At 42.0% G+C, this 24,391-nt stretch overlaps 1 protein-coding gene across 1 annotated transcript in view; it reads right to left on the minus strand.

The window, feature by feature from the left end:
* The window catches only part of PHLDB2 (pleckstrin homology like domain family B member 2), an 84,933-nt gene that overhangs the window by 30,189 nt on the left and 30,353 nt on the right, over positions 1–24,391 (minus strand). The window contains exons 2-5 of the mRNA XM_088533653.1: positions 20,258–21,606; positions 11,476–11,859; positions 9,075–9,218; positions 8,064–8,201 (exon numbers count right to left, since the gene is read on the minus strand). Of these exons, the coding sequence (XP_088389779.1) occupies positions 8,064–8,201; positions 9,075–9,218; positions 11,476–11,859; positions 20,258–21,592 (2,001 nt within the window). The 5' untranslated portion in view covers positions 21,593–21,606. The remainder of the gene's footprint in view (positions 1–8,063; positions 8,202–9,074; positions 9,219–11,475; positions 11,860–20,257; positions 21,607–24,391) is intronic.

A 24,391-nucleotide genomic window follows, 5' to 3' on the forward strand; every position in this document is an offset into this window, starting at 1 on the left:
GCAGGTAACCCTCGAGATGTAATATCGAAACCTCTGTCCCCCAGTTCCTGAGCAAACTTCCAGCACCAAAGGTAGCTTAGGCACAAATCGGTAGTTCTCCTTGTTACAAACCGTTCTGCCCATTTAACGGTCAGCCTACATCTGCCCATTGCTAGGTAGAGAGAAAAGCGAAGAACACACTAATTTACAGAAGCAAGGACTTCTGTGACCTTGCCTAGAGTGACATTCTTGTGAAGTCATTCATAGCCCTCTATATGTCTATGCACTGCACCGAGCACACTCACTCATTAACAAGCAAGTCAAAACCAAGTGCGAAGAGACATTATCAGCGAGTATAAAACTGAGAATCATGCCAGAGATAGTATTACTTCCTCCTAGAAATTAGAAAGGTATTCCTTTGAGACTGAAAGTGATACTCATCGGGTCTGTTTATAGCATAGGAAGTGCTCAGAGCCCACCACACTGGCTCCTTTCGAAATGTGCAGTCTTCACAGGAAATATCACTTTCAGCACTCAGAGGCAATACATGTTTTGCAGCTGTGGAATTAAGTTCACCCGTATCACTAATTCTGTGTTGGTTAAGATCACGTAGTACACATAAATAATTTGATAAATAAATGAACTGAATAATTAGTTTTTTTTCCCATATAGTCTCTTCTATAAACCGATCAAGGAAAGTTCATTTAGCAGGGAAAAGATTAGTAACTTCGTAAGCTATGTGCAAGATCCAACTAATGCAGGCCTGAGGCTGTCTCTGTAAGCAGTTTGTTCAATAACAATCAGTGGCAGAGCTGTGAATAAAACTCATGTGTTCAGGCTGCTCATCCCCATCCTACCCACATGAGCCTGTTCATATTAAATGCTTTCTGCAACTGCTTTCCAGCCCCAGTGATCACTTTGGAGTCACGTTAACCGCAGTCTGACTGAATTCTTAATGCCACTTCCACCCATGAAGACCAGCTCAGTGAGTGCATCAGCTCATCTTAGTGCACTGCCTAATTCACACTATGAACCCGTGAGCAGCAGCTGGACAGACAGTTGGATTTTGAAACTAGGACTGACTTGGGTTTTTTTTCTTTTTTTTTTATGCTGCTGGGGGAAATCTTCAATCCGTTGGGTTCCCTAAGGAAAGCAGCAGGAAGAAGCGAGGTGCAGTATCCCTCAAGGGTACAGGCACTGGGTGGTAGCAGAGCTCCCATGGGTATGAACACGGGCCATCTACGACCAACATGGGTCACTACAGAAATTCAGGGGAAAGGATTTTAAGACATAATAAAGAACATATAGGCAGCACATGTAAAATAGCCCACAGACGCTGAAGACAGGGAAGAGATTAATGGAAAGCATTGAGGACAGTCACAGTCCCAAGAAAAACAGGAACAAAGGAAAGGACACACACACAAATTGTTTCAGTGCTGTCTCCTGTGGTTAAGGACTCTGCATGCCGATCAACAGTGATATTTAAACTGCAGCAGGTCCCCATGTCCCTTCCCTGAGGAAGGGGTGTTGCTTTTCCATTTGCCATTCACCAGACTGTTCTGCTGCAGGCAGGTTAAAATTTTAAAACACAGCGTGCACGTATGCCCTTTCAGAAGCAACCTGCCCACACGTACTGGTAGATTCTGCAGAAACGAGTCAGTGTGCACAAAACAGGTAGAGAACTTCTAAAAAAAAAAAACAAATAAAAACTGAAGAAAAAAATATAAAATAAAAAAAACAGAAAGAAACACAACCATTTTACCAGATCACTATGAAATGGACTGTATAGCTAGGTGAATGGGACTCACCCTGCGACATTACAAATACATTATATTTATTTTTACAAAATACACAATAAAAATACATAATACAAATCAAATAAAACTAAAAAATGGTGTTATTATCAGAAAAAATGAGAAACTGCAGCAAAGAAACCTATCAGCCATAAATCAAGAAAACAAATTACTGAATGCCTTTCCAGCCAGCAGGCTCTTCTACTTTAAATGTTCAAGTCTGAAATACTCCAGGATCTTCCTCAGTCCAAGTCACTTGCATCTTGTCATATTTTCATTACATGGATCTCGTTACCCACCAAGCCTCATACATGCATGCTCTTTCTGCCAAACATGGGCTACATGGACTCTTTTTGTCCACAGAGTTTCCCTAACTCACCTCTATGTTATCAACTGCTTCCCCAAAGAACCTTTCCCCCTCCTTTTCCAGAAGCCTACAGCAAACAAGTGCCAGCTAGAAGCAAAGAAGAAACGTGCTACAGAAATAATTCCTTTCCAGTTGAAAGTGGCGTGATGCTACAACAGTTTGTTCATTCAGTAAAAACATTTGGGAAGAAAGAAAGCAAAAGAGGAATCTTCAGAAGAGAGTCTGCCTTAAAAACTCACTAACGGAACTGGTCTAACATTTGCTGACAATATTCAGGAAAGCAACTTATTCCCTAGCAGAGGGCTGCTAGGGAAATGTTATTTGCTCTTTGATGGTTACTCACGAGGCAAACGGTTCAGTTGGGGAAAGCTTTGCATCTGAGACCATCCAGCGCTTCCATCACCCTTGAAAGCATTTCCAACGCTATGACTGTATTTGTGAACGGAATAGGACCACATGCTACTTTGATTAAAAATAATATTGAAAAGAAACAGACCCTACTGTGTGCAATCTGTATACGTTCTCCCTCTACATTTCAAGACTACTTTCCTGCATTCCTTTATCCATTTCAGGAGAAGCATAAACTTCGCATGATTCAGTTATTTGGCACTGAACCCTTGTTGGTTTCATGAAAGAAGGTATTAACAGACAAGGAATGTATGTCAGGCGTTAAAAAAGGAGAATAATGTGAAGGCATTTTTTTTTTTTTAACTGCACATGGATTTAATTAATTTATCATGTATCACAACAGATTAACAGTAATGGAGTTAGTTGGAAAGATTTATTTTCAATGATTTTGTTTCATATGTATGTGTAAAACTAACATTAAAAGGCATTTTAAATGAGGCTAAGCAGTTCCTCTGCTAGATGTGAAAAATCACAACAGTTGCATGTGTAAACTTGCTCTTAGGACAGCTGAAGTACTGTGGATTCTCTAAGCTCATTCTCCGAGCACTGCCATGTGTTATGTTGCTGCACAGATAGGGAGACAAAACCCCTTACTCTACTGTACTGTTCCTTCATGAATTGAGAAGAGGGAGAAATGATCATCCAAACCAAAACAAACATTTTAAGCAAGAAAATTAAAATTCTGTAGAGTCTTCAAGTTCTAGATGATAACAAGAGGATCTCCTTTACTGGTTGACCCTTTGCTACTGTTATTTCTATCACAACTGTCTTAAAAGATATTTTGGGGGATTCATATTTTTCTCCTTGATTCTTCACAACATTATTTTTCCTCATTAATATCTTAACCTTACGTGGTCTCCTCAGGATACTTTATCTCATATATTTTGTCATAAGAACGTGGCTAGCATTACAGACAACATAATTCATTGATTTAATACCTATGCTTAAACACCTTGCTGACCAGGAAAGACTTAAAAAGATTGCGATATGCAAATCTGTCAGATTCATTGGGGCAAAAACCAACAGGAATTTTGAACACAGAAAAAATGACTCATGAGAGATCACTGGTATATTTAACCGTGATTGCTGGTGTCCCTCTTCATTTGGGTTATGAGACAGCTGCTCTTTCCTTGGCTCAGATCAAGTAAGTCTTTGCAGTACCTATTTGGCAAAGAGCGTGAGTTTCAAATGCTTCAGCACTGGGATATTCTGTTAATGACTGAAAACTATTTCCACAAAAACATTCAAACAAAATAAAACGTTTTCCCCCCCCCCAAAAAAGGCCATTTTTTTTAGGAGCAGTAAGTCATGCCAACTTCTCCCAATTGCAAGACCTGCGTGACAGAAGACAAGAGTTCCAGGGTACATATTTCTACCATGACATAAGGCAAAGGTCCTCGAGAACAAAAAATAGCTTTTTTTGCTAAAATTCAGTCTAAATTTTTTGCAGGTAGTTGTTTTGATGTACTCTGCCAAAATTCCCATTTAACTATGCTTACTGGCAACAGTACTGCAGCTGAACTCATTACTCATTTGGAGTTATTCCTTTTTATTATATTCACTAATACATTATTTCTTTTCCCTGCTGTATTATTAGTTTTAATTCCACGTTAGTACTTTAACTTTGGAGATGTCAGGCGTGGGAAGACATTAAGTGTCCTCTCCACATTCACTAGACTGCACACTTTAAAGCTATCCATATCCAGAGAACACAAAATCATGTAAGATTTTCTCCAATTTCCTCAGATAAATGTCAATTCTGGACTAAAAGTGATTGCAAGGAAGTCATAACTGTAAACAGCACAGGGGAACTGAGCTGCTCCTTCACTCAAAACAATAGTAGCATTATTGCATATGACCAGTACCAGTCACTGCGGTAATTGCAGGAAGCGGGGTCCGTATGGCAGGGAAAAGGGGAGCCTGGCTGACTGGCTCGCTTGTTCCTTCAGTTCTCTCTCAGGCAGCCTTTGCTCCGAATAATTTTGCCAAAATACAGAGCAAAGCCCTTTGCGAAGAGCTTCAAGCTGTGTGTGTTACTCCTGACTTCTCAGTGCTGACCTACGTGACCACGCAACCCTCCTCGCTGCTTCCTTCGCTCTTCATCGCCGGTCAGCCCGGGCAGGGCTGACGGCCCTCGGGTAGGATCAGAGCGCAACGTACCCAAGTACCCAGCAGTGTCCCAACACATCCGTGCCCCGTTTACAAGCAGGAGACACAAAAACACTGCATCCCGACAGCTGCTTATTTACTGGCACTGCCAAAAATTAAAACTCAAGAGCATTCACACTAAATACCGGCCCTCTAGTTATTTCACACCTTCCTGCAACCTGTTCTTTCCTTCCTCTTGCATATTGCCTGGCACAATCCTTTCCCAGTTTCAGTAATATTTTCCTCCATGTCATAGTTTCTCTTTTCGCCCTAGAAAGACAATGGTTATTTTATATTTTGAAGGGTTATTGACAGAGTATTCTAAATGCTGTCAATAAGGCCAAAGCAAAAATGTTTAGAAAACATGAAATGAAATAGCCAAAAATAGCAAAACTGCCCTAAGAACGTATAAATACAACCATATGTCTATGAAACATACATATTATATACATCTATAGGAGAAGCAAGGGCAGAAGAAGCAAGAGACCTAAGTTATTTCTCTAAGTTACTTCTCTTTATTTCTGTCTTCAGGTATATTTTGCAATTAATTCTCATGCTTCACAAGCACCATCTTGTTATCACAAGGGCTAGAAAAATTATTTTTAAAGAGGGATTTTAAGACTGTAAGGTTTAGCAAAGCCTTATGTCCTCATCTAAATAAGCCATGCTTAAGTCATTAAAAATATGTGTCATAAAAACAGGTAGAAAGTAGCAGAAAGTCCTCCCCTTACAGGCTATTTAAAGAACATCCATGGCCCAATAATTATATCACAGTCTGTGATGTCTCTTTTCAGGAATTTCCACAAGTTTTTCAAACAGGTGCATAAACACGGAAGAAACACAGCCAGGCAGGGGTTTCCTGTCAAACAGGTGCTGAGGGCAGTGACAAATTCCCGGAGAGACTCAAGTCACCAGAGAGGTATTCCAGGGGCAAGTACCATCGTGTACTGCACCATACCCTGGCATCGTTTGGTGACTGAGATCAACCATCTATTTCACCTCAGGATGATACCACGTTGCCTAGTCAATTCCTTGCCAGGATACATCACCAAAACCAAGGGCACCATTATTACTACGGGTGAAATATTTAAGCCACTAAAAAAACATTGTGGCCCCTATGTAGGCATTAGAACACTTCCTTTTGCAAGAAAACAAGGCAAAGATTAACATCAGAAAGAGGGCTACTACCAGTGAAAAACTGAGCCCTACTTCTGTAAAGTTGGCCATAAGTTCAACTTTATTCCAGCAAAAAGTTATCACCTAGTGTTGCTACCTGCTCATTGCTTTTCTGTGGTCATTTGGCACTGTTCTACTGAAGAGCCAAGACTCTGTCTATCTTGGATCACATATGCAGGATTTGTGACCTCAAGCATACAGATACAAGATTAAAACAAGATAAAAAAAATAAACAATGTTGCTGTCAGTGAGACTGAACTTGTTTATCTGTTGGCATTACGACTGGCATCTGTTGTGCTGTCAGATACTACTTTCTCCAAAACACTTCAACTGCTGCTTTATGATATTTTGCCTGTTCACTGCAGGTTGTTTGTCTCCCACTTCTTTTTTAAACTTTCAAATTTATGCAATCCTTTTAGACATCTTCCAGAACAAAATCTGTGATCTCTCTTCTAGTTGGTGGATTTCTACAAAGATACTTCCAGAATTAACTGTGTCACAGGTTTGAGTCTAGTGCAAGCACTCAAAAGATTGTTTGCTTAGTTGCTTAGTTGTTTTGTTTGTTTTTCCTACTTTTTAATAGGGAACACAGGAGAAAGGACTAAAATTCCCGTAACTGACTTGACCAGTGCTATGCTGCATAATAAAGGAAATGTCTTAAGTGAAACCGCCTTTAAACAACAAAAGTCCTTTTTCTAGGCTGCTTTTCACATTTCGGTTCAACTGGACATTTTTAACTAGACTTGCCATTTTAGTTTTTTTAAAATATTATGCACTAATACAAAGACGTTACACAGCCTATCATATGACTGCAAGGAAATGTGACCAACCTACACGTTTCAGAATAATTTGCATGAGTTTCCCTGAACCTCGAGACTAAAATAGAAAAAAATATAAAAGATGGAAAACATCTCTTGAGCTGACCCAGAGGCATCACTGAAAGCTGCAGGATCACTGAGGGGAAGGAAAGAGTGAGGAAAAGCACAGGCTGGAAGCCCAGTAAAGCTTAAGCTTAAACTGGATGTGCAGCATCACTTCATAGAGCAAAGAGGTTCGAGTACCATTCGCCTTTTCAGATACACATTGAGCAAGTACAGATGCAAAACAGTTTTCAGGCTTATAACTGAGGGCAAAAAGCTCAAAAAAGAAAAAAAAAGCTAAGCGCCTTGAATTAAATGGGAAGTGTGAAAGAGCTATAAAACGTGCAACTTGTCTAAACAAAGGCAGAGAACACAACATATCAAAGGCTTCCAATATTTCTTGCAAGTATTTTAAAAAAAAAAAAGGATAAAATAGCTAGTTAGAGTTTCTCACAGAAATGCCCAAGTTAAAATTTTGAGGTAGAGAAAAGAAATTTCCCCGTAAAAAGGAAAATTTACTGCCTGAACATCCTGGAAAAACTATCTGACCTTGAGATATTAATGGCCGTGGAACATCCTATCAAGACAGGAACTGCTGGCTGAAAACCCCACAGAGAGTGCACTACAGGAAACAATCTCTCTCTGGTTTGAAGATGAAAATTTATCTTACAGTCCCTTTCTATTTTTGTACTTAAAATCTTATAACAGAACTAGCATATTTTGCAGACACAACTGCATATTTGAGAGGAACTGAATATTCAACTAGACAGGAGAACTAATTAATTCCTTTGACTTATCTCGGAGACACTATTCCAGAGTACTAAAATTTGCAGCCAACAAACAAAACATAATTACTTTAGAACTATGCATTTGACAGATGTCTCATCTATCATTCTATATAATAAAAGAGAGAGACATTTCTGAAATGTCAGCCTTCTTTCATCCTACTCCTTTGCTGAAAAAAAGAAAATTCTTGATAAATCAAAATATATAACCCATAACTTGGGAAAGGCTGTGAAAGAGTTCAGTTAATACTGTCCTTTTAAACAGACAACTCTTGTCCAAGTCCTAGCAGATTCTCTGCTAATCTAAAATATTTACATTGTAGGTCAGATCTTCTTATTTGAGCATAGTGTATTTTGCTTGCTAAGCATGCATTGGGAAACAAGACCGTTAAGGGGTGCTATTTATGAGAGAACTATTTTCTTCTACAGGTCTGGAGTAAATTTACTTATACATACTACTTCACAAAATAACCTCCATCAATTATATAAATGTATTTTGAAGGTCAAGGGAAACAGAGAACACAGGTAGCTGAAACAGTTTGGTTACCTTTGTCTTTTCACCAATAACATTTCTCTCCAGCTCAGCTATTTTCCTGTTTAGATGATCCAAAATTTCCTTCTCTTTCAGAAGCTCTGTTGTTTCAGATTTCTGTTCCCCATCCAAAAGGGCACATTCCATATCCAACTAGGAACACAAAACATTTTTCAGAAGCAGTCCCGATTAAGAAGAAATCTTGACACAAGCTTTTTTTTTTTCTGGGGGAAGGGGAGTGAGTTGGTGACTATTCATAACACAGGAACATTAAAAAAAAAAAAAAAAAAGGTACTGATCCCACAGAATATAGGAAGAAAGTTAAAAAAAAATCATAAATCTGAGGAAAAAAAAAAGTAAAACTGCAGCATACAGTACTGCAAAACAAAGTCCAAACCAACTTTAGTCTGAGGATTCTTTTTTCAAAACTTTTTCTTTTCCAACTCTTCTCCTCTGTGCTTCCTCCTGTTTGATATTATAGCAGCTATCCGTGCACAGGCTCTGTGTGAAACCCTTTTGGAACAGCTGTTTCTTTCCTGTTGCTGATAATTGGAGTAAGCACAGCCTAAATGCCTGGCCAGCTTAGTGTTCAACTGTGAGATTCCAGGAGTCAAGAGGGCCACATAACCTTGTCATGTAAGGACAAGGAGGATAAAAAGGAACTTACTGCACTTCCTTTCTCTTTGAATGGTCACATGAGATCCCACCATAAAACTCCCAAATGCCACAAAGCATTTTGATCAATTGAGCAACCACTCTACAAGCAAGAGTGGTTGGAATCACTCTATTTAGGAGTATGATGGTTACAGCTGGGAAAGGCCAATCAGAGCGTTGTGTTCTCCTTGCTAGGGAAAAATAACCTCCATAGTAGAAGACTACTATTGTGCACCTACTTTGGGTGAAAATGCAGAGAATCTGAAGGTATGTACATGTCTCAGTTTCCTATATACTTGTAGGACATAACAGATGTTTGCTACAAGATATATTCAATAAGCAAGGCATTTAAAACCAAAACGCACTTCATACCTCTCTTGAGGACTCATCCATCTGGTCATTTAAATCTTTGATCTTCTGTTCAAGTTCCTCCAAATTATTCAGTATCGCTATGCGCTCCTCCTCCAGTCGAGCGAGCTCCTGCCCTCTCTGCTCATCACTGAGGCATTCTGGTACCTGCAATCACACATCACGGGAGATCTGTTGGAGACATTAAACCCTGTGCTTCCTTTCTCCCTTTCATACTGTGTTTACTTTTGACAAGTACTGTATTGCCCATTCTCAACCCATTACAAATTTCATTCCGCTATATTGCTATTTGTATACTTAGTGTACAAAAGAAACAAACACAATACTTGCACACACTGGAAGTAAATACTATACTGAATAGTAAATATTGTTCATATTCTAGGAGTTATTAAAATCTGTCTCTTGACAATATTTTACGTGCTGTGCTATTTAGGTTGTAAATGTCCAATTTTCCCTTATGGAAATACAATAGATGAAGATACTTTTTCTGTGTTATTTTAGCTGTGCATACAACAAAATCCAGAATGTAGAATATGACTTTTTTTTAACTGAAGATGGCATCTTTTGTAAAGCAGAGACAAAACTTGGTCCTCTCTCCTAGTTAGCACTGACGGAAGGAGCATCCCTGACATCGCTCTTTTCATTGCCATTTACGTATTAGATGACGGTGACAAGAATGAAACAAACTTATTAAGAAAATATTGTGACCTTATTATCCCAGAAAAGGCTATATTAAGATAGCACTGTGTTTCAGAAGTATTCTTCACGTTCACCTGACCCCGGGGACTCGAGACTACTTTTGCAAGGTGGCTCACACACCGTTTCCAGTGGGAATGAGGAGGGGGCTGCGTGCAGGGCTCTGCATTCCCCCCTCAACCACGCGGCCTTGCTCAGAGGCAGCTCAGCTCCTGCGTGGCTATTCTGAGCGCAGGCAATTTAACATGGACAAATCTGACCCTGATATTTTGAAACAATGAGCCGTGCTGCACTAGTGCTGTTGCTTGCTGCTGTTTTTCTGTGGACTTAGCTGATCATCCTTCACACTGCATGAATGGTATTCCTTGATTAGCATTAGTAATCCTAGCAGGAAAGCTTCCTTTTGTCCGGTATCCTGTTCGGATAATGCTGACATAACATCTTCAGTTTCCACTTCCCAACAGGGATTTAAAATAGGATCTCTGACTCGGTCGAAGAACGTAACAGACACGAACGTGAGGGAAATGCAGGAGCAGAGTAACAGGCTAATGAAATGACCTAGCAACTTTCAAATAACACAAAGCACTGATAAGGTTAAGTGAACAGCAGGTTTCTCTTTAACATCTTTTTTACACTGAACAACTCAGCACATATCCAGAAAAAGCACCCTTCTATAAGACAAAACATTTTTCTATTCTCTCTCTGTTCTTTTTCACATACTTCTGTTGAACATAAGCATGTATGCAAGTTAAACAAAAATAAAACTTGTTAGACACGCAACCATACTGAATATAGCATATATATACTCTCACAGAAACAAGGAGAAACATAGAAATATTTTTAATATGTACACTGTTAAACAGAAACCTGCTGCTATGGCTCTTCTTCTCAAGATCTTCATTCTAATCTTTAAGGCAAAGCCTACCAGCAGATCCTGCTGGAGGGCTTGTCTAACACAGGAGAACTTGGGCTCTGATCTAAAAACAAATGGAAGGCCTTTCCCACTCCACCAACTAGGTTGTTGCTGTCTTAGCTGAAGGAAAGACCTCCAGATGGGAACAGCCTGAAAACCTGTACACAAACCAGAAATCTGATGTTTCAATTGTCAGGAATGCCCTTAGTTCATTTTTTAAAGGACAACTCCCTTTTCATAGCAAAACTGCAGCAAATGTAGGACTTGCCTTGCAGTGCCGATTAAACAAGTGGCTTAGCTCCATTCCAGGGGAAGGGGACAGGGCAGTAAACTCAGCTCAGGCAATTTCTCTTGCCCCTCTCCACAACTATACCAGCCCACCAGCAAGAAAACACCCTCCTCTCTTTACAGAAAACAGGAGTCTCAGCCTAGGGGGAAGTGGCAGAACTTCCCTCTCGGGTAAACCTCCACACAGTGATAGTTCAAAATAGGACTTCTGAAACAGTGCTTAGCAAGGTAGCTTTAAATTGTTAAACCATTCTCCCACGGAAAATACAAAAACCTCTCCCTGGTCAATACATGCCTTGAAAAAAAGCTTCCAATGTAAATAGCTTATATTATAGCAAATGAAATAATTGCTATTTCTGGTGGTGGCTACAAAGCTGGATTGACTCTGAGATTAAGATTCATACCTAAACCACCCCGAGTGCAACCCCTGCTTTGAAAACTGATTTCTATAGGAGAATTTCAAGTATGCAATCCTAGGTTGCAGTATTTCTTTCCACACGGTGTTACCTTTGGTGTGATACTTAAGTAGGAAGATTCCGTGGAATCCTTCAGGAAGGCAGAAGCAGCTAGAGGTGGAGTCTTCATGGTGTCATTGAAGTGTTCGTCACCTTTCAACCCTCTGGAGGAAAGGAAAGCACCAGCACTGCGACTGTGATTGCTCAGCTCCGAAAAATCTGAATCACTCGCAGATGATTTCAAGTGGTTTCTGAACCGTGTTTCAAGATTCATTTGTGAATCTTCAAACACTGAATCTTCATCTGATAGCTGAAGCTTTTCAAGTTCTTTGTTAATTTTTTGAACATCGGCAACCGTTGTAGACGTAGCAGGGTCACTGTCAGGTTTGGAGTATTCTGCACACAAGTTGAGGATTGTCTCCAACCGCTGACGCTCCTGGTTAAAAGAAGGATATATCACTAAGTCAAAACTAGATTTACTGGTTTTCTCTTAAAAAAAAAAAGAAAAAAAAAAAGTGGAAGATTACAGCCATACAATTCCATTAAAGATAATGAACAGATTCATATAGATAAGTACTGTATAACCTGAAGAACCAAAGATAACAGGTATGAAAATCCTAAAAAATAAATGTACATTCCCCAGAAACAAGTAGCTATTCACCTTAACATGTGCTAACATTTACCTCTCTTTCCAATGTAGAAGATGAATATTAATATTGTTTATTCATGTCACTTTAACCAAACCCTACTTAGCTTACTTTATAAATTGCTAATTGTTCCACTCTGCACTATACAATTTGTACTTTACGCTATACTTCTACTAAACTGTGAGACACTGCAAAGACTTTCCATGAACTCATTTATCGCTGATTTTGGAGGATTTTCTGTAAACTTTGATTCCCTTGAGGGGGCAAGGGAATTAATCCACTTTTGAAACACCCTGTTCAAATCCCTACACGCATAAATGTAGCATCACAGCTAAAATGCAGCAGATGTTGAACGTACCAAAACGGGGAAAATATTTACATCAAATTCCACATAGATTCAAACTAACATTTAAAACTTGAGAATCTGAATAGCTTTGTCAGTTTTGACTTGACATGCTCCAATGTCCAGTAAACATTTAATTCCCGATTTTTTAAAATCTCTGTGATACTGATGAAACGGATTTAAATGCCCCACTTGTTTTATTTTATTCTATGCATAACACCGCTTAACTTCTATTTCAGATCAAACTGTTTGAGCTTCTCATTCTTAAGGCATGGTGCATCTACATAATGTCATGTTTCTTTTGCTAAAGAAAAAACAATAAGTTAAACTGAAAATTGCTTACCATAAGCCTATTGAAAATTCCGCAGGAAAAAGCGTCACTGTGAAAGTTCCATGCCTGGCATTAACACCTGCACTAATCACCACAATTCTTATTTCTAGGAAAGCCTCTGATTTCTAATCGCATTAAAAATAAAGCCCCAAAGAAGCAAACATCAGCCTCCTTTCCCCGAACCACTGTAGCAGCATTCAGTTTCCACGTTCTAACTGGCAAGACATTTCCAAATAGGATTTGCAAAAGGCTATTTCTTATGATCCTAACACCCTCAATGCAGCAGCAAGTGATAGCAAGAATCAAGCAAGAGTTAGGGCCGTGTATGTTTCCATCTCTCCTTAAATAAACCACTGCAGTTCTATGAAGATTTAACACTAGCTTACAAGAATCTGGCTCTTTATGGCCCAAAGATTACACGGCCAAACGCATCATGCATTTACACTACCCCAGATCACCCACAGCTAACTGTGACCCACACTTGCACACTTCAGAGAGACCCCGGACCCATCTGTTTCCAAGCTCTACCCAACTGAAAAAGAGCCGCGAGCCAGAAGCTTTGCCTTCAGGCAGCAACGCTTCCCTAGGTTTGCGCTGCAGGTTTCCTGCACTTTTCTCTGAAGTCACCTGGAACAACACAGCCAGAAATAAACTATGGAAATTACTGAAGCCCTGGGCAGCTCTGGGGTAGCAATTCCTCACTCAAAATTTCCGTGAAATATCTGGTTCAGCAGATGCTCCAGAGATCCGTCAACCCCAAAGAAGCCTAATCCGAACTCCCCAAACCCTTGTTCCCACCATGCATCCACCACGGGACTCCCAGGCTGGTCTCCTTCCCCTCCAGAGCTGCTATCCTCCCTCTTACCAAGGCTTTTGGCCACGCGACCCAATTCCTAAAGCGCTGTGCAAGTGCTGGCTGGGATCTCCGGGAATTACGCGGCTCGCGCTGTTGTGACAGCACCAGGCCTGGCCCCATAACACAATCCTCAAAGCGGCTGTGGAGGGGAAGCACAGCGTGAGAATATAAAACACCATCCCTCCCTGCCACAACAACATCTATCGCTTCCCACCCTGCCAGCCCCTGTTCCTTCAATAAAAACAGGAAAAACCGGGGTTTCAATTGCAACTGCTGCTTATCCTAGCCAAAACGCTACAGTAAGAAGTTCTCAGTGCAAACGTATCCCTTTGTGAGAATCTTTCTTCCCCGCTAAAGTCGCACATGGTTGGGAAAATGTAAAAGTTAGAGGGAAATCTCTGTCAGTCTTCAAAAAATTCCCGATCAGCTTTCAGACACATTACAGAAATGCCGCTACCTCTCGCTTCTATTTCGACATGCGCCAGGAGGCTCATGGACAGGAAGCTCTGTGGCTATTTTATACGCTCTATTCTCATCATTTCATCTCAGCCAGCTCATTCCAGCTCCAGCACACCTGCATTTAGCTGTTCCAGCATAAATTTCTGAGTCAAGCACCCGGCCAGGAAAGCACCTTCGCAATCAAAAAATACAGAAACGGTAGCACATGGAAAATCCACTCAGAGATTTTACAGGAAATCCTAGACGTGCTGATTGTGAGGCTGAACACAGTGGAGAAGAAAGGTATGTCAAAAGAAACGAGATGGGTTAAAATTGATTCTGGGGGGAGGGAGGGGTGCTGAATCAAGCCCCAAGCAATTTTACTCCCCCTCCTTTCAGGATATTTGCTCATAAAATGTCTTTTCGACTAAACTAGAGCATCTCCACAGATTATCCTCGGCTCTTTTAGCTGTTCTGAAGAGGGGTGCAGGGGGGTGCACTCGCAGCACTGGCAGTTTCAGCCCTGTAGGCACTGGCAGAGCTACCTACCATGTATGCACGGCTGGGGATCTACGTGCAGAAGGAGGATGGGATAAGGCTGAGTAACAACCCTCCTCTATCACCAATAAATAGTGACATTAAGAGACACCTCTGGCACACTGTGAAGAAAAATACTCTGAAATAGCAGAGGGAAATAACTCCCACCATTCACAGCAATAACGCCAATGATCCCGGCGTTTACTCATCTGCTGCAGGTCACATATACAAATTCTACCAGAGTGAAGAGGTGATGTCAACTGTGGCGAGCAGGAAGCTTTTTAGATAAAGTGCCATTAGCAGCTGCACAACCCAAGATTTCATTAAAAATACATGTGCAGCCTCCATCTTTTACAGCCGACGCCAACAAGAATTACTGTGCTCTGAAGGGGAGGCTGCTGCTGCTGCTTCTCACCTACCAACAGCAGCGCTTCTCCAGCGCTGCCCCTTAAAGACCTCTTGTGCAGGACAACTACCAGCTTCGCAGCGTAAGCTCGGTGCAGCAGCCAAAAGGAGCAGAAAGATGAGCAAAGACAGGCGAAAGCAGCAGGACAAGTCTCCCCAAACCTTCTCTCTCTAACACCTTCAGGTCACAAGGCTGATGAAAGGCTCCGCTTTCCTTCCAGTTTTTTTAAGGCACCAACGCTTTCACATTTGTCAGATACGGAGATAGAAACTTATTTCACAGCTAGACTTTCAAAAGGGTCTGAACGCAGCCCTACAGCTGTTCTTCCCCTTCTCTCCCCTCTGCTTTGCCCCGGTTTCTCACTTCAGCCTCACAGATTTCATAGTTTCCGCTTAGCCGTTCGGCTACGAGGTCAGCACGAGCCAAGGCCCCGGGGAGGCTGCAGGCTGCGCCCGCTCCTCCTCGCCGTCCCCATCCGGACACGGACGGAGCGGAGGGCCGGGAGCGGGGAAGGCCGGCGCTCCAGCTGCTCCCTGGCAGCGACAGGGCAGAGCTGCTGCAGAATTAGCTCCTGCGCCGCAGGAGTGGATTTGGCTCCTGACGAAGCAGCAGGAGCCCCCAAAACACCCCCGGGCAGTCACGAGGAATGGCCTTCCAGCACCGAGCGGCACGAGCTCTCCTCGCTCAGCCCAGTGCGGCGCTTCGTGCGCATCGAGGCCTCTTCCTCCTGCAGGACTTCTGCAAGACCCTCATTTTTATGTTACACCCGGGTTAACAGTCTAAAGCACAAGTTTTAGCCTGATACCTAATTAAGTTCTGCAAATAAAATAAGTTCTACTGAAATTGATTTCTATCTGATTTCCATCCTGTTCCGTTTGATAGAACATAGTTGCAAAAATTACGCATACATATCCTTGAAATAAAACCACACATCTATTTGGCAATTAGTTATTCACCCGTATTTTGAAGATAAGTTAAACTAAATCCATACTTCGCATGATTAAGGATGCTACAGAAATATTTTGATAAAAAAATTGTATGGCACTCACTTTTCTACTAAATTAAGCTGTTGTTAAATAGCCATTTGTAACAGTAAAAAGACTGTCAGATATCAGTGGTGGAAAAAAAATATCTTGATCTAGCCTTTATTTACCCTTCTAGAGTAAGACCTTAATCACTTATGGCCTTAGGTGCAGCTGAGATACTGCATAATTAAAGGATTTATAAAAACATACACTACCATAATTAAAGGATCTATAAAAAGATACACTGCCATAATTTTTAAAACATGCATGTGAGATTTTCCAAGCAGCATTAAGAGATCAGTAAGCTCTATAAGCTCTCTTATCCATAGTTTTGAAGCTATACCGCTTTGGAAGGACCAAAATTTCCCTCACAGGAGCACAGCATACAAAATTGCAATGAATCAATGTTAAATACTTCACAGAATACAGGTAGCTTTATATTATTTCCTGTATACAAAACAATGCTGAGCTGATCGTGGGGAAAAAAAGAGACCACAGAAAACAAGCTCCTCAAGCTTTATTATGGCTTGTCATTGCTCTGATAAGCTGAAATCTCTCCAAGTATAAATCTCACATGTAGTAAAGCTATAAACATATGTTTACAGACGCATATAGACAGCCGGCCTATGGAAGGTATCTTTGAAATCCTGCCCAAGTAATCTTTAAACATCTAGCACCATCTAGGGGAAATACATTGCACTGCTTAAACAGCACCAAGAATCCACCAAGGTTGGTGCTATTCAAAAGAGTGGGTAGCAAACAGAATAGATGGCCTCAGTGTCTATGTGAGTATATGTACGCCTGTGCCGTGCCATCCCCTGACCCCCTCCAAGGCTGCCCAGAACAGCTCTCCTTCAATTCCAGTAGCAACAACCAGATTTTTAGTTCAGACAGAAAAAAAAAATGAGTTTCATCTTTTTTTAAGGAGGAATTCCAACCACTACCTGCGTCTCGGGGAAGAGAATTGGACCGCAGTGCTGAAGTTTTCTGTGGTGTATCACTGTCACGGGTTAACTTTAGCAACAGCTTACCCTGACTTCCACTTGTTTACAACTGGTATAAACATCCCCGCAGCAGGACCGAATGCCTGGGCAGCCCGGCTGGAGAGGAAGCCCAGGGAGACTCTCACGGATCCCGCTTGTGTTGCTGGAGGAGCATCCTCCTGGCAGCCCACCTGCTCCTCCGGCTCCTGGCAGTAGGACCGGGCAGAGGGCTGCAATGGGAACGCCGCTTCCTTGCGTTTCTCAAGCCACAGACAATCTAAGTGACACCAGTGTTCTGCTGGCTTTGGGAAATCCAGCCATAAAAGGAAAACCGAAGAAAGCGGGAGATAGAAACACCAAACGCACACGTATATACGTAACCTCTCTGCGCAGGGGGAGCAAACGCACACACTTAAAAAGCAAACCAAGCACGGGTTTCACAGATTTCACAAGTAAATCTCACAGAATAATTCCTATGGAGGAAAAAAAAAAAAAAAAAAAGGGAGATCAAGGGCAGCTACTTAGCTAAACTGTAACGTGTCCAGGCCCCAAAGTTCAGAGGCGAATTGCAGCGGGCAAACACAACACCTAAACCTGCTCTCTGCCAGCAGGAGCTGGAGCAGCAGGACCGACGCAAACCAAGCTCCACGCTGTAGCTGGGCTCTGCAGCAGTGTGACCCTCTGAAACGAGCGCCACGCTTCCGATAACGCTCTCTGAATAGTCCTTAGCTTTTCTTCTGCCTATGCTGCTTCAGAAGCACAACACATACGAGCCAAAAAATGTATAAAAATAGACTACATTTCCCCAGCTGTTTATCTACAAGCTGCTCACCCTGGACTTGTACTTGGCACTTACACTCCTGAGTGCACATTTTTGCTGTTGAACAGCACTGCTTTGCTTGTTTCTCCCCCTAGAAGCAGGCGGGTGCAAACCCAGGGCAGCTCTCGCCTTTGCCCGCTCCCTGTCCCAGTGAGCCCAAAGCTGCTCTTTCCAAACTCCGGCTGGATGTTGGGAAGGCTCAGCGAGCTCTGGTCCACTGAGAAGGCCAAAACCAAACAGGCCAGGCCCTGCGTGCACAAGGGTTGATGGGGGCTCCAACAGGCACAGTAAGGGAGTGCATTTTTATATATAACACACCTCTTCCTCACATAGATTTGGGAACTAATTTTGTGGGTTATTCCCTCTTACTCCTTGACCACTGGGTGAGGCAGTGCCCTGATTATCAACTCTTTGGCCACATAAAACAAGGAAAAATAACAGCAGGATCCTGCTGAGAAGACGAATTCAAGCAGGAGGAAATGCCTTCCTTCCTGTTTAAATTATATGCAACAAATAAAACTTTATCGTGTTTTTCAAAAAGAAAATACACGCTGGGAAAAAAAAACAGCCAAACTGTCTTGCTAAAGTATCAGCACTTGAAAAAAATATTGAAAAAATATTGTTTTGGGAAGTGAGGAGAAAAAAAAAAAAAAAACTTTACGTCCACATATAATATCAGGGCAAATTTTAGCATTACTGACTGCAGAAACAACCCCTTAATAGCTGCAGTCTTTCACCACAAAAGAGTCGGAATATAAATATAGAATAAAATATAAATATGTTGTACTGTGCTGCCTTTTACGGCTGACTCTCTCACATTTAAAGAATCGCTGAATGAAAAATGTCTGATGATAAGAAAACCACTTTACACACACAAAATATTAAGTAAGATCTTGTTTTCCAAAGGACTAGAAAAGAAGAAAATTCAAAATGAGGTAAAATCATGTTAGGGAGAAGAGAGAGGAAGAAAGAGAAATCATGTGTAAGGATTCTGCTGGTGGTTTTTTGCTTTTGCAGGCAAGGGCAACAACTTTTCCTGAGCTACCTTGATCACTTCCACTGGCAACTGAATCTCCTCCCCCTTCAAAATCTCCTGAGGCACCACAAGGCCCTTCAAAACCTCGCGGTGTCCCTGAGGCACCACAAGGCCCTGCTCCACGCGGGGCCTGCGGACGCTTCCAGCGGCAACGGCACAAGGTAACGTGGCAAAGCCGGTGCCCCGACGGCAACGGGGAGCGGGGAGAGCGGGCACGCCTGCTGCTCTGTTAAACCCGGGCCCGAATTTCGGATGTCTGCCTTCGAGCGAGCCACGCCGAGCATTTTTACAGTGTCTTGCAAACCCGTAACACGTGTTTCATAAAAACACACCTCTGAGCAGGCCAATAATGAAAATGAAGGACTTTGCCCTCGTAAAAAAATTCCTCTCAGCTGAGGTTGTGTCCAGGATGCACGCAGCACTGGAGGGACAGATTGGAACAGACTCTGATCCCGCTCCTGAAACCGTTCAAACCCTTGGCTCAGAATGGGGGCCACGACCTGCACACTCAGCGCGCCCTGAGGTCTCTGGCCTCAAATGACCAGCACCACTCTTCCCTCCTCAGGTTTCCCTCCTCGTATTTCCCCTCTCTGGCCACGGGAATAAGCATGCATGAGAAGTCAGCTTCACCGCAGGCTCCACCTGGACTGTACGCGAGCTAGAGAGGTTCAGGAGCATCCCGTTTTCATTTTCCTCAAAAATACAAAATTGTGTTTAAAGCACACAAAATAAAAAGTTATTGTACAAATCTGAGGCGAGTGCTCGCTAATACAAATTTGCCCATTTAATAACCTCAAGTTCTTGGTGAATAATAAAATCTGTATAATTTTAATACATGAAAACAGTTAGACTTTATAGTCCCAGAAAAAAAAAAAAATGAATAAATGCTAGGTATCCTCTTAGGGGAAAAAGAAATGATACGAAACTGTTTTTCCTCTCCTTGTATGTTCTGAATACTGCATAATATTCTGACAAAACCTTCACCAATGTGTACATGAATCCACAGGACTGCACGTATACAACCATGACTCCAAGCAGCTTGCAATGAAGACATAGGTTGCAAATGAACAGCCATGAACTAAGCAGAAGTGCTGGATCTCTTCAGTGCAATTTGTGGGTTTTACATAGGTAGACATTTTAACAGAGCCCACAGGATGAATGATCACAAATTATGCGGGTCCCAACATTATTTTTTTTAAGATGGCTGAATGATAGAATATGAGCTGTTAAAGCAGCATACTATTTAAGTATTAGCTTCAAGGACTGCCATAATAAGCAATGCATCTCAAGTAGATGAGATCTGAATTTCCAAACACAACAGCTTATGTTTTACTGTACCCTTCTAACGGCTAGATTTGGAAAGGGCATTTTGCAAACATTAACTGTCAGGAAAAAATAAAATGAAAAATTACCAGACGTTCCATCTCTTGCTCCCTAAGTCTCTCTTCCCTCTGTCTCCTGTGATAATCCATGAGGTCCTCTCTTCCAGAAATGGAACTAATGCTGTTCTTCCGTTCTCTTACAGAAGTTTGCAGTGAGTTTGGTGTCTGTCTGAAGCTTTCCAAATCCATTTCATCAAATTCTATGGAACTAGTGGAAAGGTTTCTTCTGACAGAGAATGATCTGTCAAAATCCACAGGGGAGAAAGAATTACTGGGACTTGTTCCTGAGAGCCCAAATCTATCAAAATCATCAGAAAGAAAGGAGGAAGAAGAAGCTAAGAGCATTTTTTTAGCAATTCGAGGGCTCGGAGGAACACTAAGAGTGGAACTAACATAGGGATTATTCTCCGACACAGAATTTGCATGTGGCAAAACCCCTGAGCTGCAAGAAGAAAAATTCAGGTAATTATCAGCATCTAAAGCATTCTGAGGTAGATCTTTTTCTCCAAGTTTTTTCCTTTTAGTATTACCCAGAGAGTTTCTTGGGGGCAAACTCAATGGCACCAACTGGTTTTCTGTTGCTTTATAAAGTCTGGGCAGGGAACGACTGTACATTCCCATATGACTTAGAGATCCGCCGGAGTATTTCCTAGGTCGTGAACTCAGAGGCTCTGTCACCACATCCCGGTGCTTAGCTGGCCTCGCGTGCAGAGCCAGGCTGTCTTGAACGTTCACCCTCCTGCCTTGCTTTGGGCTCGAAGGCATGCTGGCTGCCCCCGAATTGCTCGCAGGGGAAAGCATCAGTTCACTCCCCGAGCTTCCATTCCACATGGTGAGAAGCGAGCCGGAGATCTTCTTCGTGTCCAGCATTCCTGGGAAGTAGACGTTGTCGTACGACTTGTTTTTTTGACTGTACTTTGAGTAGTGAAACTTGTCCGCGTGTCCGTGGGATTTTTCATTTTCTCGGTTGGCGTGGATATCAAAGTCTGTCCTTCCCAAACCATACCCGCCGAAGGAGGGAGAAGTGCCAGATATGGAATTCAAATGCTTCGCAGAGATACTCTTATCCGAAAGATATGGGCTCTCACACGGGAACAGCTTACCTCCTTGAATTTTGGTAATCGAGTGGGTATTTTTAACACTGGAGGAAGGACTGGGTTTAGCGGGCACAGGTTGTGAGAGGGTTAAATAAGAACCAGCATAGTCCCCATTTGTTTTAAATTTGAGACTTGAGGAGTATTTCTTTGGGTTGAGGTTTTCCATAATATCCTGGAGACCATTTTCAAGTGAATTCACCACAGAAGCCTTTCCCAAACTAGCATTTTGTAAATCCATCTGGTTTTGTGTGTGGCTGTACTCTGCCATGATCTTACTGGAATCTGTAAGGAAGAGAAGAGGAAAAACAAAGTTTTTAGAAAATAAGTAAGGAGACTCTTGCATGCATAAGCCTGTACATTTACTTAAAAAAACACTTTTTGTATTAATTAGCATGCTTGTTATCAACGTATCTCAGATCATTAAGCAAAGGAAGGCACATGCAACCTACCAATACCCATTTTTACAGGTAGAGACTGAGAAAAAGGAGGACTAGATTCTCCCTTTGGTATCCTACCCATTTCAGGACACTGTGGCTAACAGCCATTGTAATCCCAAGTTTCCCCGCGACATCCATGAGGTAAGGAACATTACTGCCTCTTTTTTTAATTTTTACAGAAGAGGAACTGAGCTACAAAGCAAGACACAAAGCTGAGGGAAGAACCAAACGCCTGTCTCAAAGTTCAGGATGCTGAAGTGTCTGGGCTGTTTGTGGGCTACCTTTTCTTTTGACCTGCATGAACACGGCTCTGTGCCCAATTCAAAGCTCATAAAGAGTCTGTTATGTTTCCACGGCTGTAATGCAAAGGCTTACAGAGAAGTGCAACACTGAGGTCCAATTTTCAAGGTGTTTTAGCTTGGTGCTCTAAAGTTCTTAAAAGAGCAAGCTGCACAACTACATCTGCAAATAGCATTTTAGTTGAAAGACGGCTTAAAGAAGTATAATGGCAGCCTCCACAACCTCATGCAAGAAAAAAATAAATCAATCACATGACCATTAAAAATAATGACAGCAGTTTAAGGTTCCAGGTCCCTAACATATGTCCAGAATTATAAATTATATACTGGAAGTGGACACAGACTGAAGACACCTTTGTTGGCAGATGCTATAATTCAACTGTACGGCAAGTTCCAGCCTAAGAGTCCTGAGCTCCACTTTCCGGAAAGCAGGGAAAGAAGTCCAGCTCGTGACAGCATCAATTGCTATGGCAGATGAGAGGACCCTGAGCAGGCTTGCTCAGGCATCAGCTGATGTAGAAATTGCACAATTAACCTTCAGAGCAGTTTCCTGGACATGCTAGGCTCTCTGTGCTTCAAACTAATGAGGCCGTCACTCATCAGTGTCAATTCCTGCAACACTGAGTGCTGCTTCTGAAAATAAGGATCATTTCTGGGATTTACTCTTGGGTCGAGCACATTTCACCTGTGACTTCAGCCAGCTCATGCACAACCTAGTCTCAGATTGCCACTCTAGAGGAAAGCCTAACATCTTCGCACGTAATGCGCCTTTAAAACCCTCGGAGACGATGCTCCAATCCCTTTCTGGGTGTCGTTTCAGACCGTTCCATTAATGGAGACATCCGTATCCTGCGCCGCCCGCCCCAGCTCCGGGGCGGAGATGAGGCAACGCGGCCCCGCGCGCCTGGCGCGAGTGGGCGACGCATCCTCTGAGGGCTCTTTGTTCACGGCCCCGCTTGGTTAACAAGCGGAGAGGCGGCCGCTCGTTACTGCCCGCGGCAGCATTCAACGTGCATCTGCTTCACAGGCCTGTGAAAAGCACCTCCAACTCAGGCAAACTAGGTTAGATCTACGTGCACAATAACGCACCCTCTGTTCTTAAGGGAAAAATAATAATAGTAATAATTTAAGAACTAAGGGAACTGACATAAATAATGGAACTGAACAGGCAGAGGATACAACAAGTGAACATCATGGAAGAAAGCACTTTTTTTGAGCACCACGGACCATGGCTGAGAGAGTAGAGCATGTAATTAACGCCAACAGCTGAAAACATCTACTGCAGCGTCAGACTCAAACCTTCATTTCACTACAACACAGAATTTAATATTTTTATGCAGTCCATGATTTTATTCCCTATGCTTTTAACACATTTGTTACAACAATACAACTAAGTTGCATTTGATCCACGAAGTTTATGGGGCTCTCTATCAGACTACCACTTCTGTAAGCAAAACAATTTCTTACAATGTGATATTTTACTTGATGTTTTTAAAACTACTTTCACAACTTTTGATAAATAGCAATGATAAAGTTCAAATGTACAAAAGGAAGAACGTGGCCCACATTAAACATAGCACTGTTGAGACAAAACCAAGTCATCTGAAAAAGATCAAACACCCATCGTATCAGTGGTGTTATAAAGAAGAACATGATGTAAAACAGTTATTTGAAAGTACATATATATTAAACACAGCCTATATGCTGTGTATATCCTTGCATACTTCCCTTCTGTTCTGCAACAGAACATAACCTCTACTTTCTTTCCCTTTCCCAAATCTCTCTTAAATATGAGAGCTAATCTCAAATCAAAAATGTACTGCCCAAATCATAATGTGAACACAACTCAAGTTCAAATGTTTTTGCATTCCACTACCTCCTATACTAACAGCTCAGCAGACACATTAATTAATGGAGCCTTAATAATTGTTTATTACTCCCTTGCAATATCAGTAGGACACATTTAATCCTGTGAAGGCTAAATGCTTTGCCAAGCACCAAGTGAGCTCATGGAAACTTTCAGGCTTCTTCCACGGCAAGGAAGGGTTCGTCGTACTTCACATCCAAACAAGTACAGCAAGAAAAGGTCGCAATACCTTCATACAGTCACCCCAACTCAACTCTTTGTATCCTATACCTTGTGCCAATTCCTGTGTTTCTGGTTCCGACGCCGCAGTGCCCACAATCATAAGGTTAAACCCCAACTGGACTACAGCACATGTTTAACTGAACCTTAGCTTCTTCCCACAAACCAGAGTTTGCTTGTTTTGCTAAAGTTAATGCCTGGGATGCAACTTTATGAAAGTAGCCAGATTTGTTATGGGCTCCAGC

The sequence above is a fragment of the Tinamus guttatus genome, unplaced genomic scaffold, assembly GCF_059628265.1.
Source record: "Tinamus guttatus ecotype Peru unplaced genomic scaffold, ASM5962826v1 Tinamus_guttatus_pri_ptg000035l, whole genome shotgun sequence".
Taxonomy (NCBI): Eukaryota; Metazoa; Chordata; class Aves; order Tinamiformes; family Tinamidae; genus Tinamus; species Tinamus guttatus.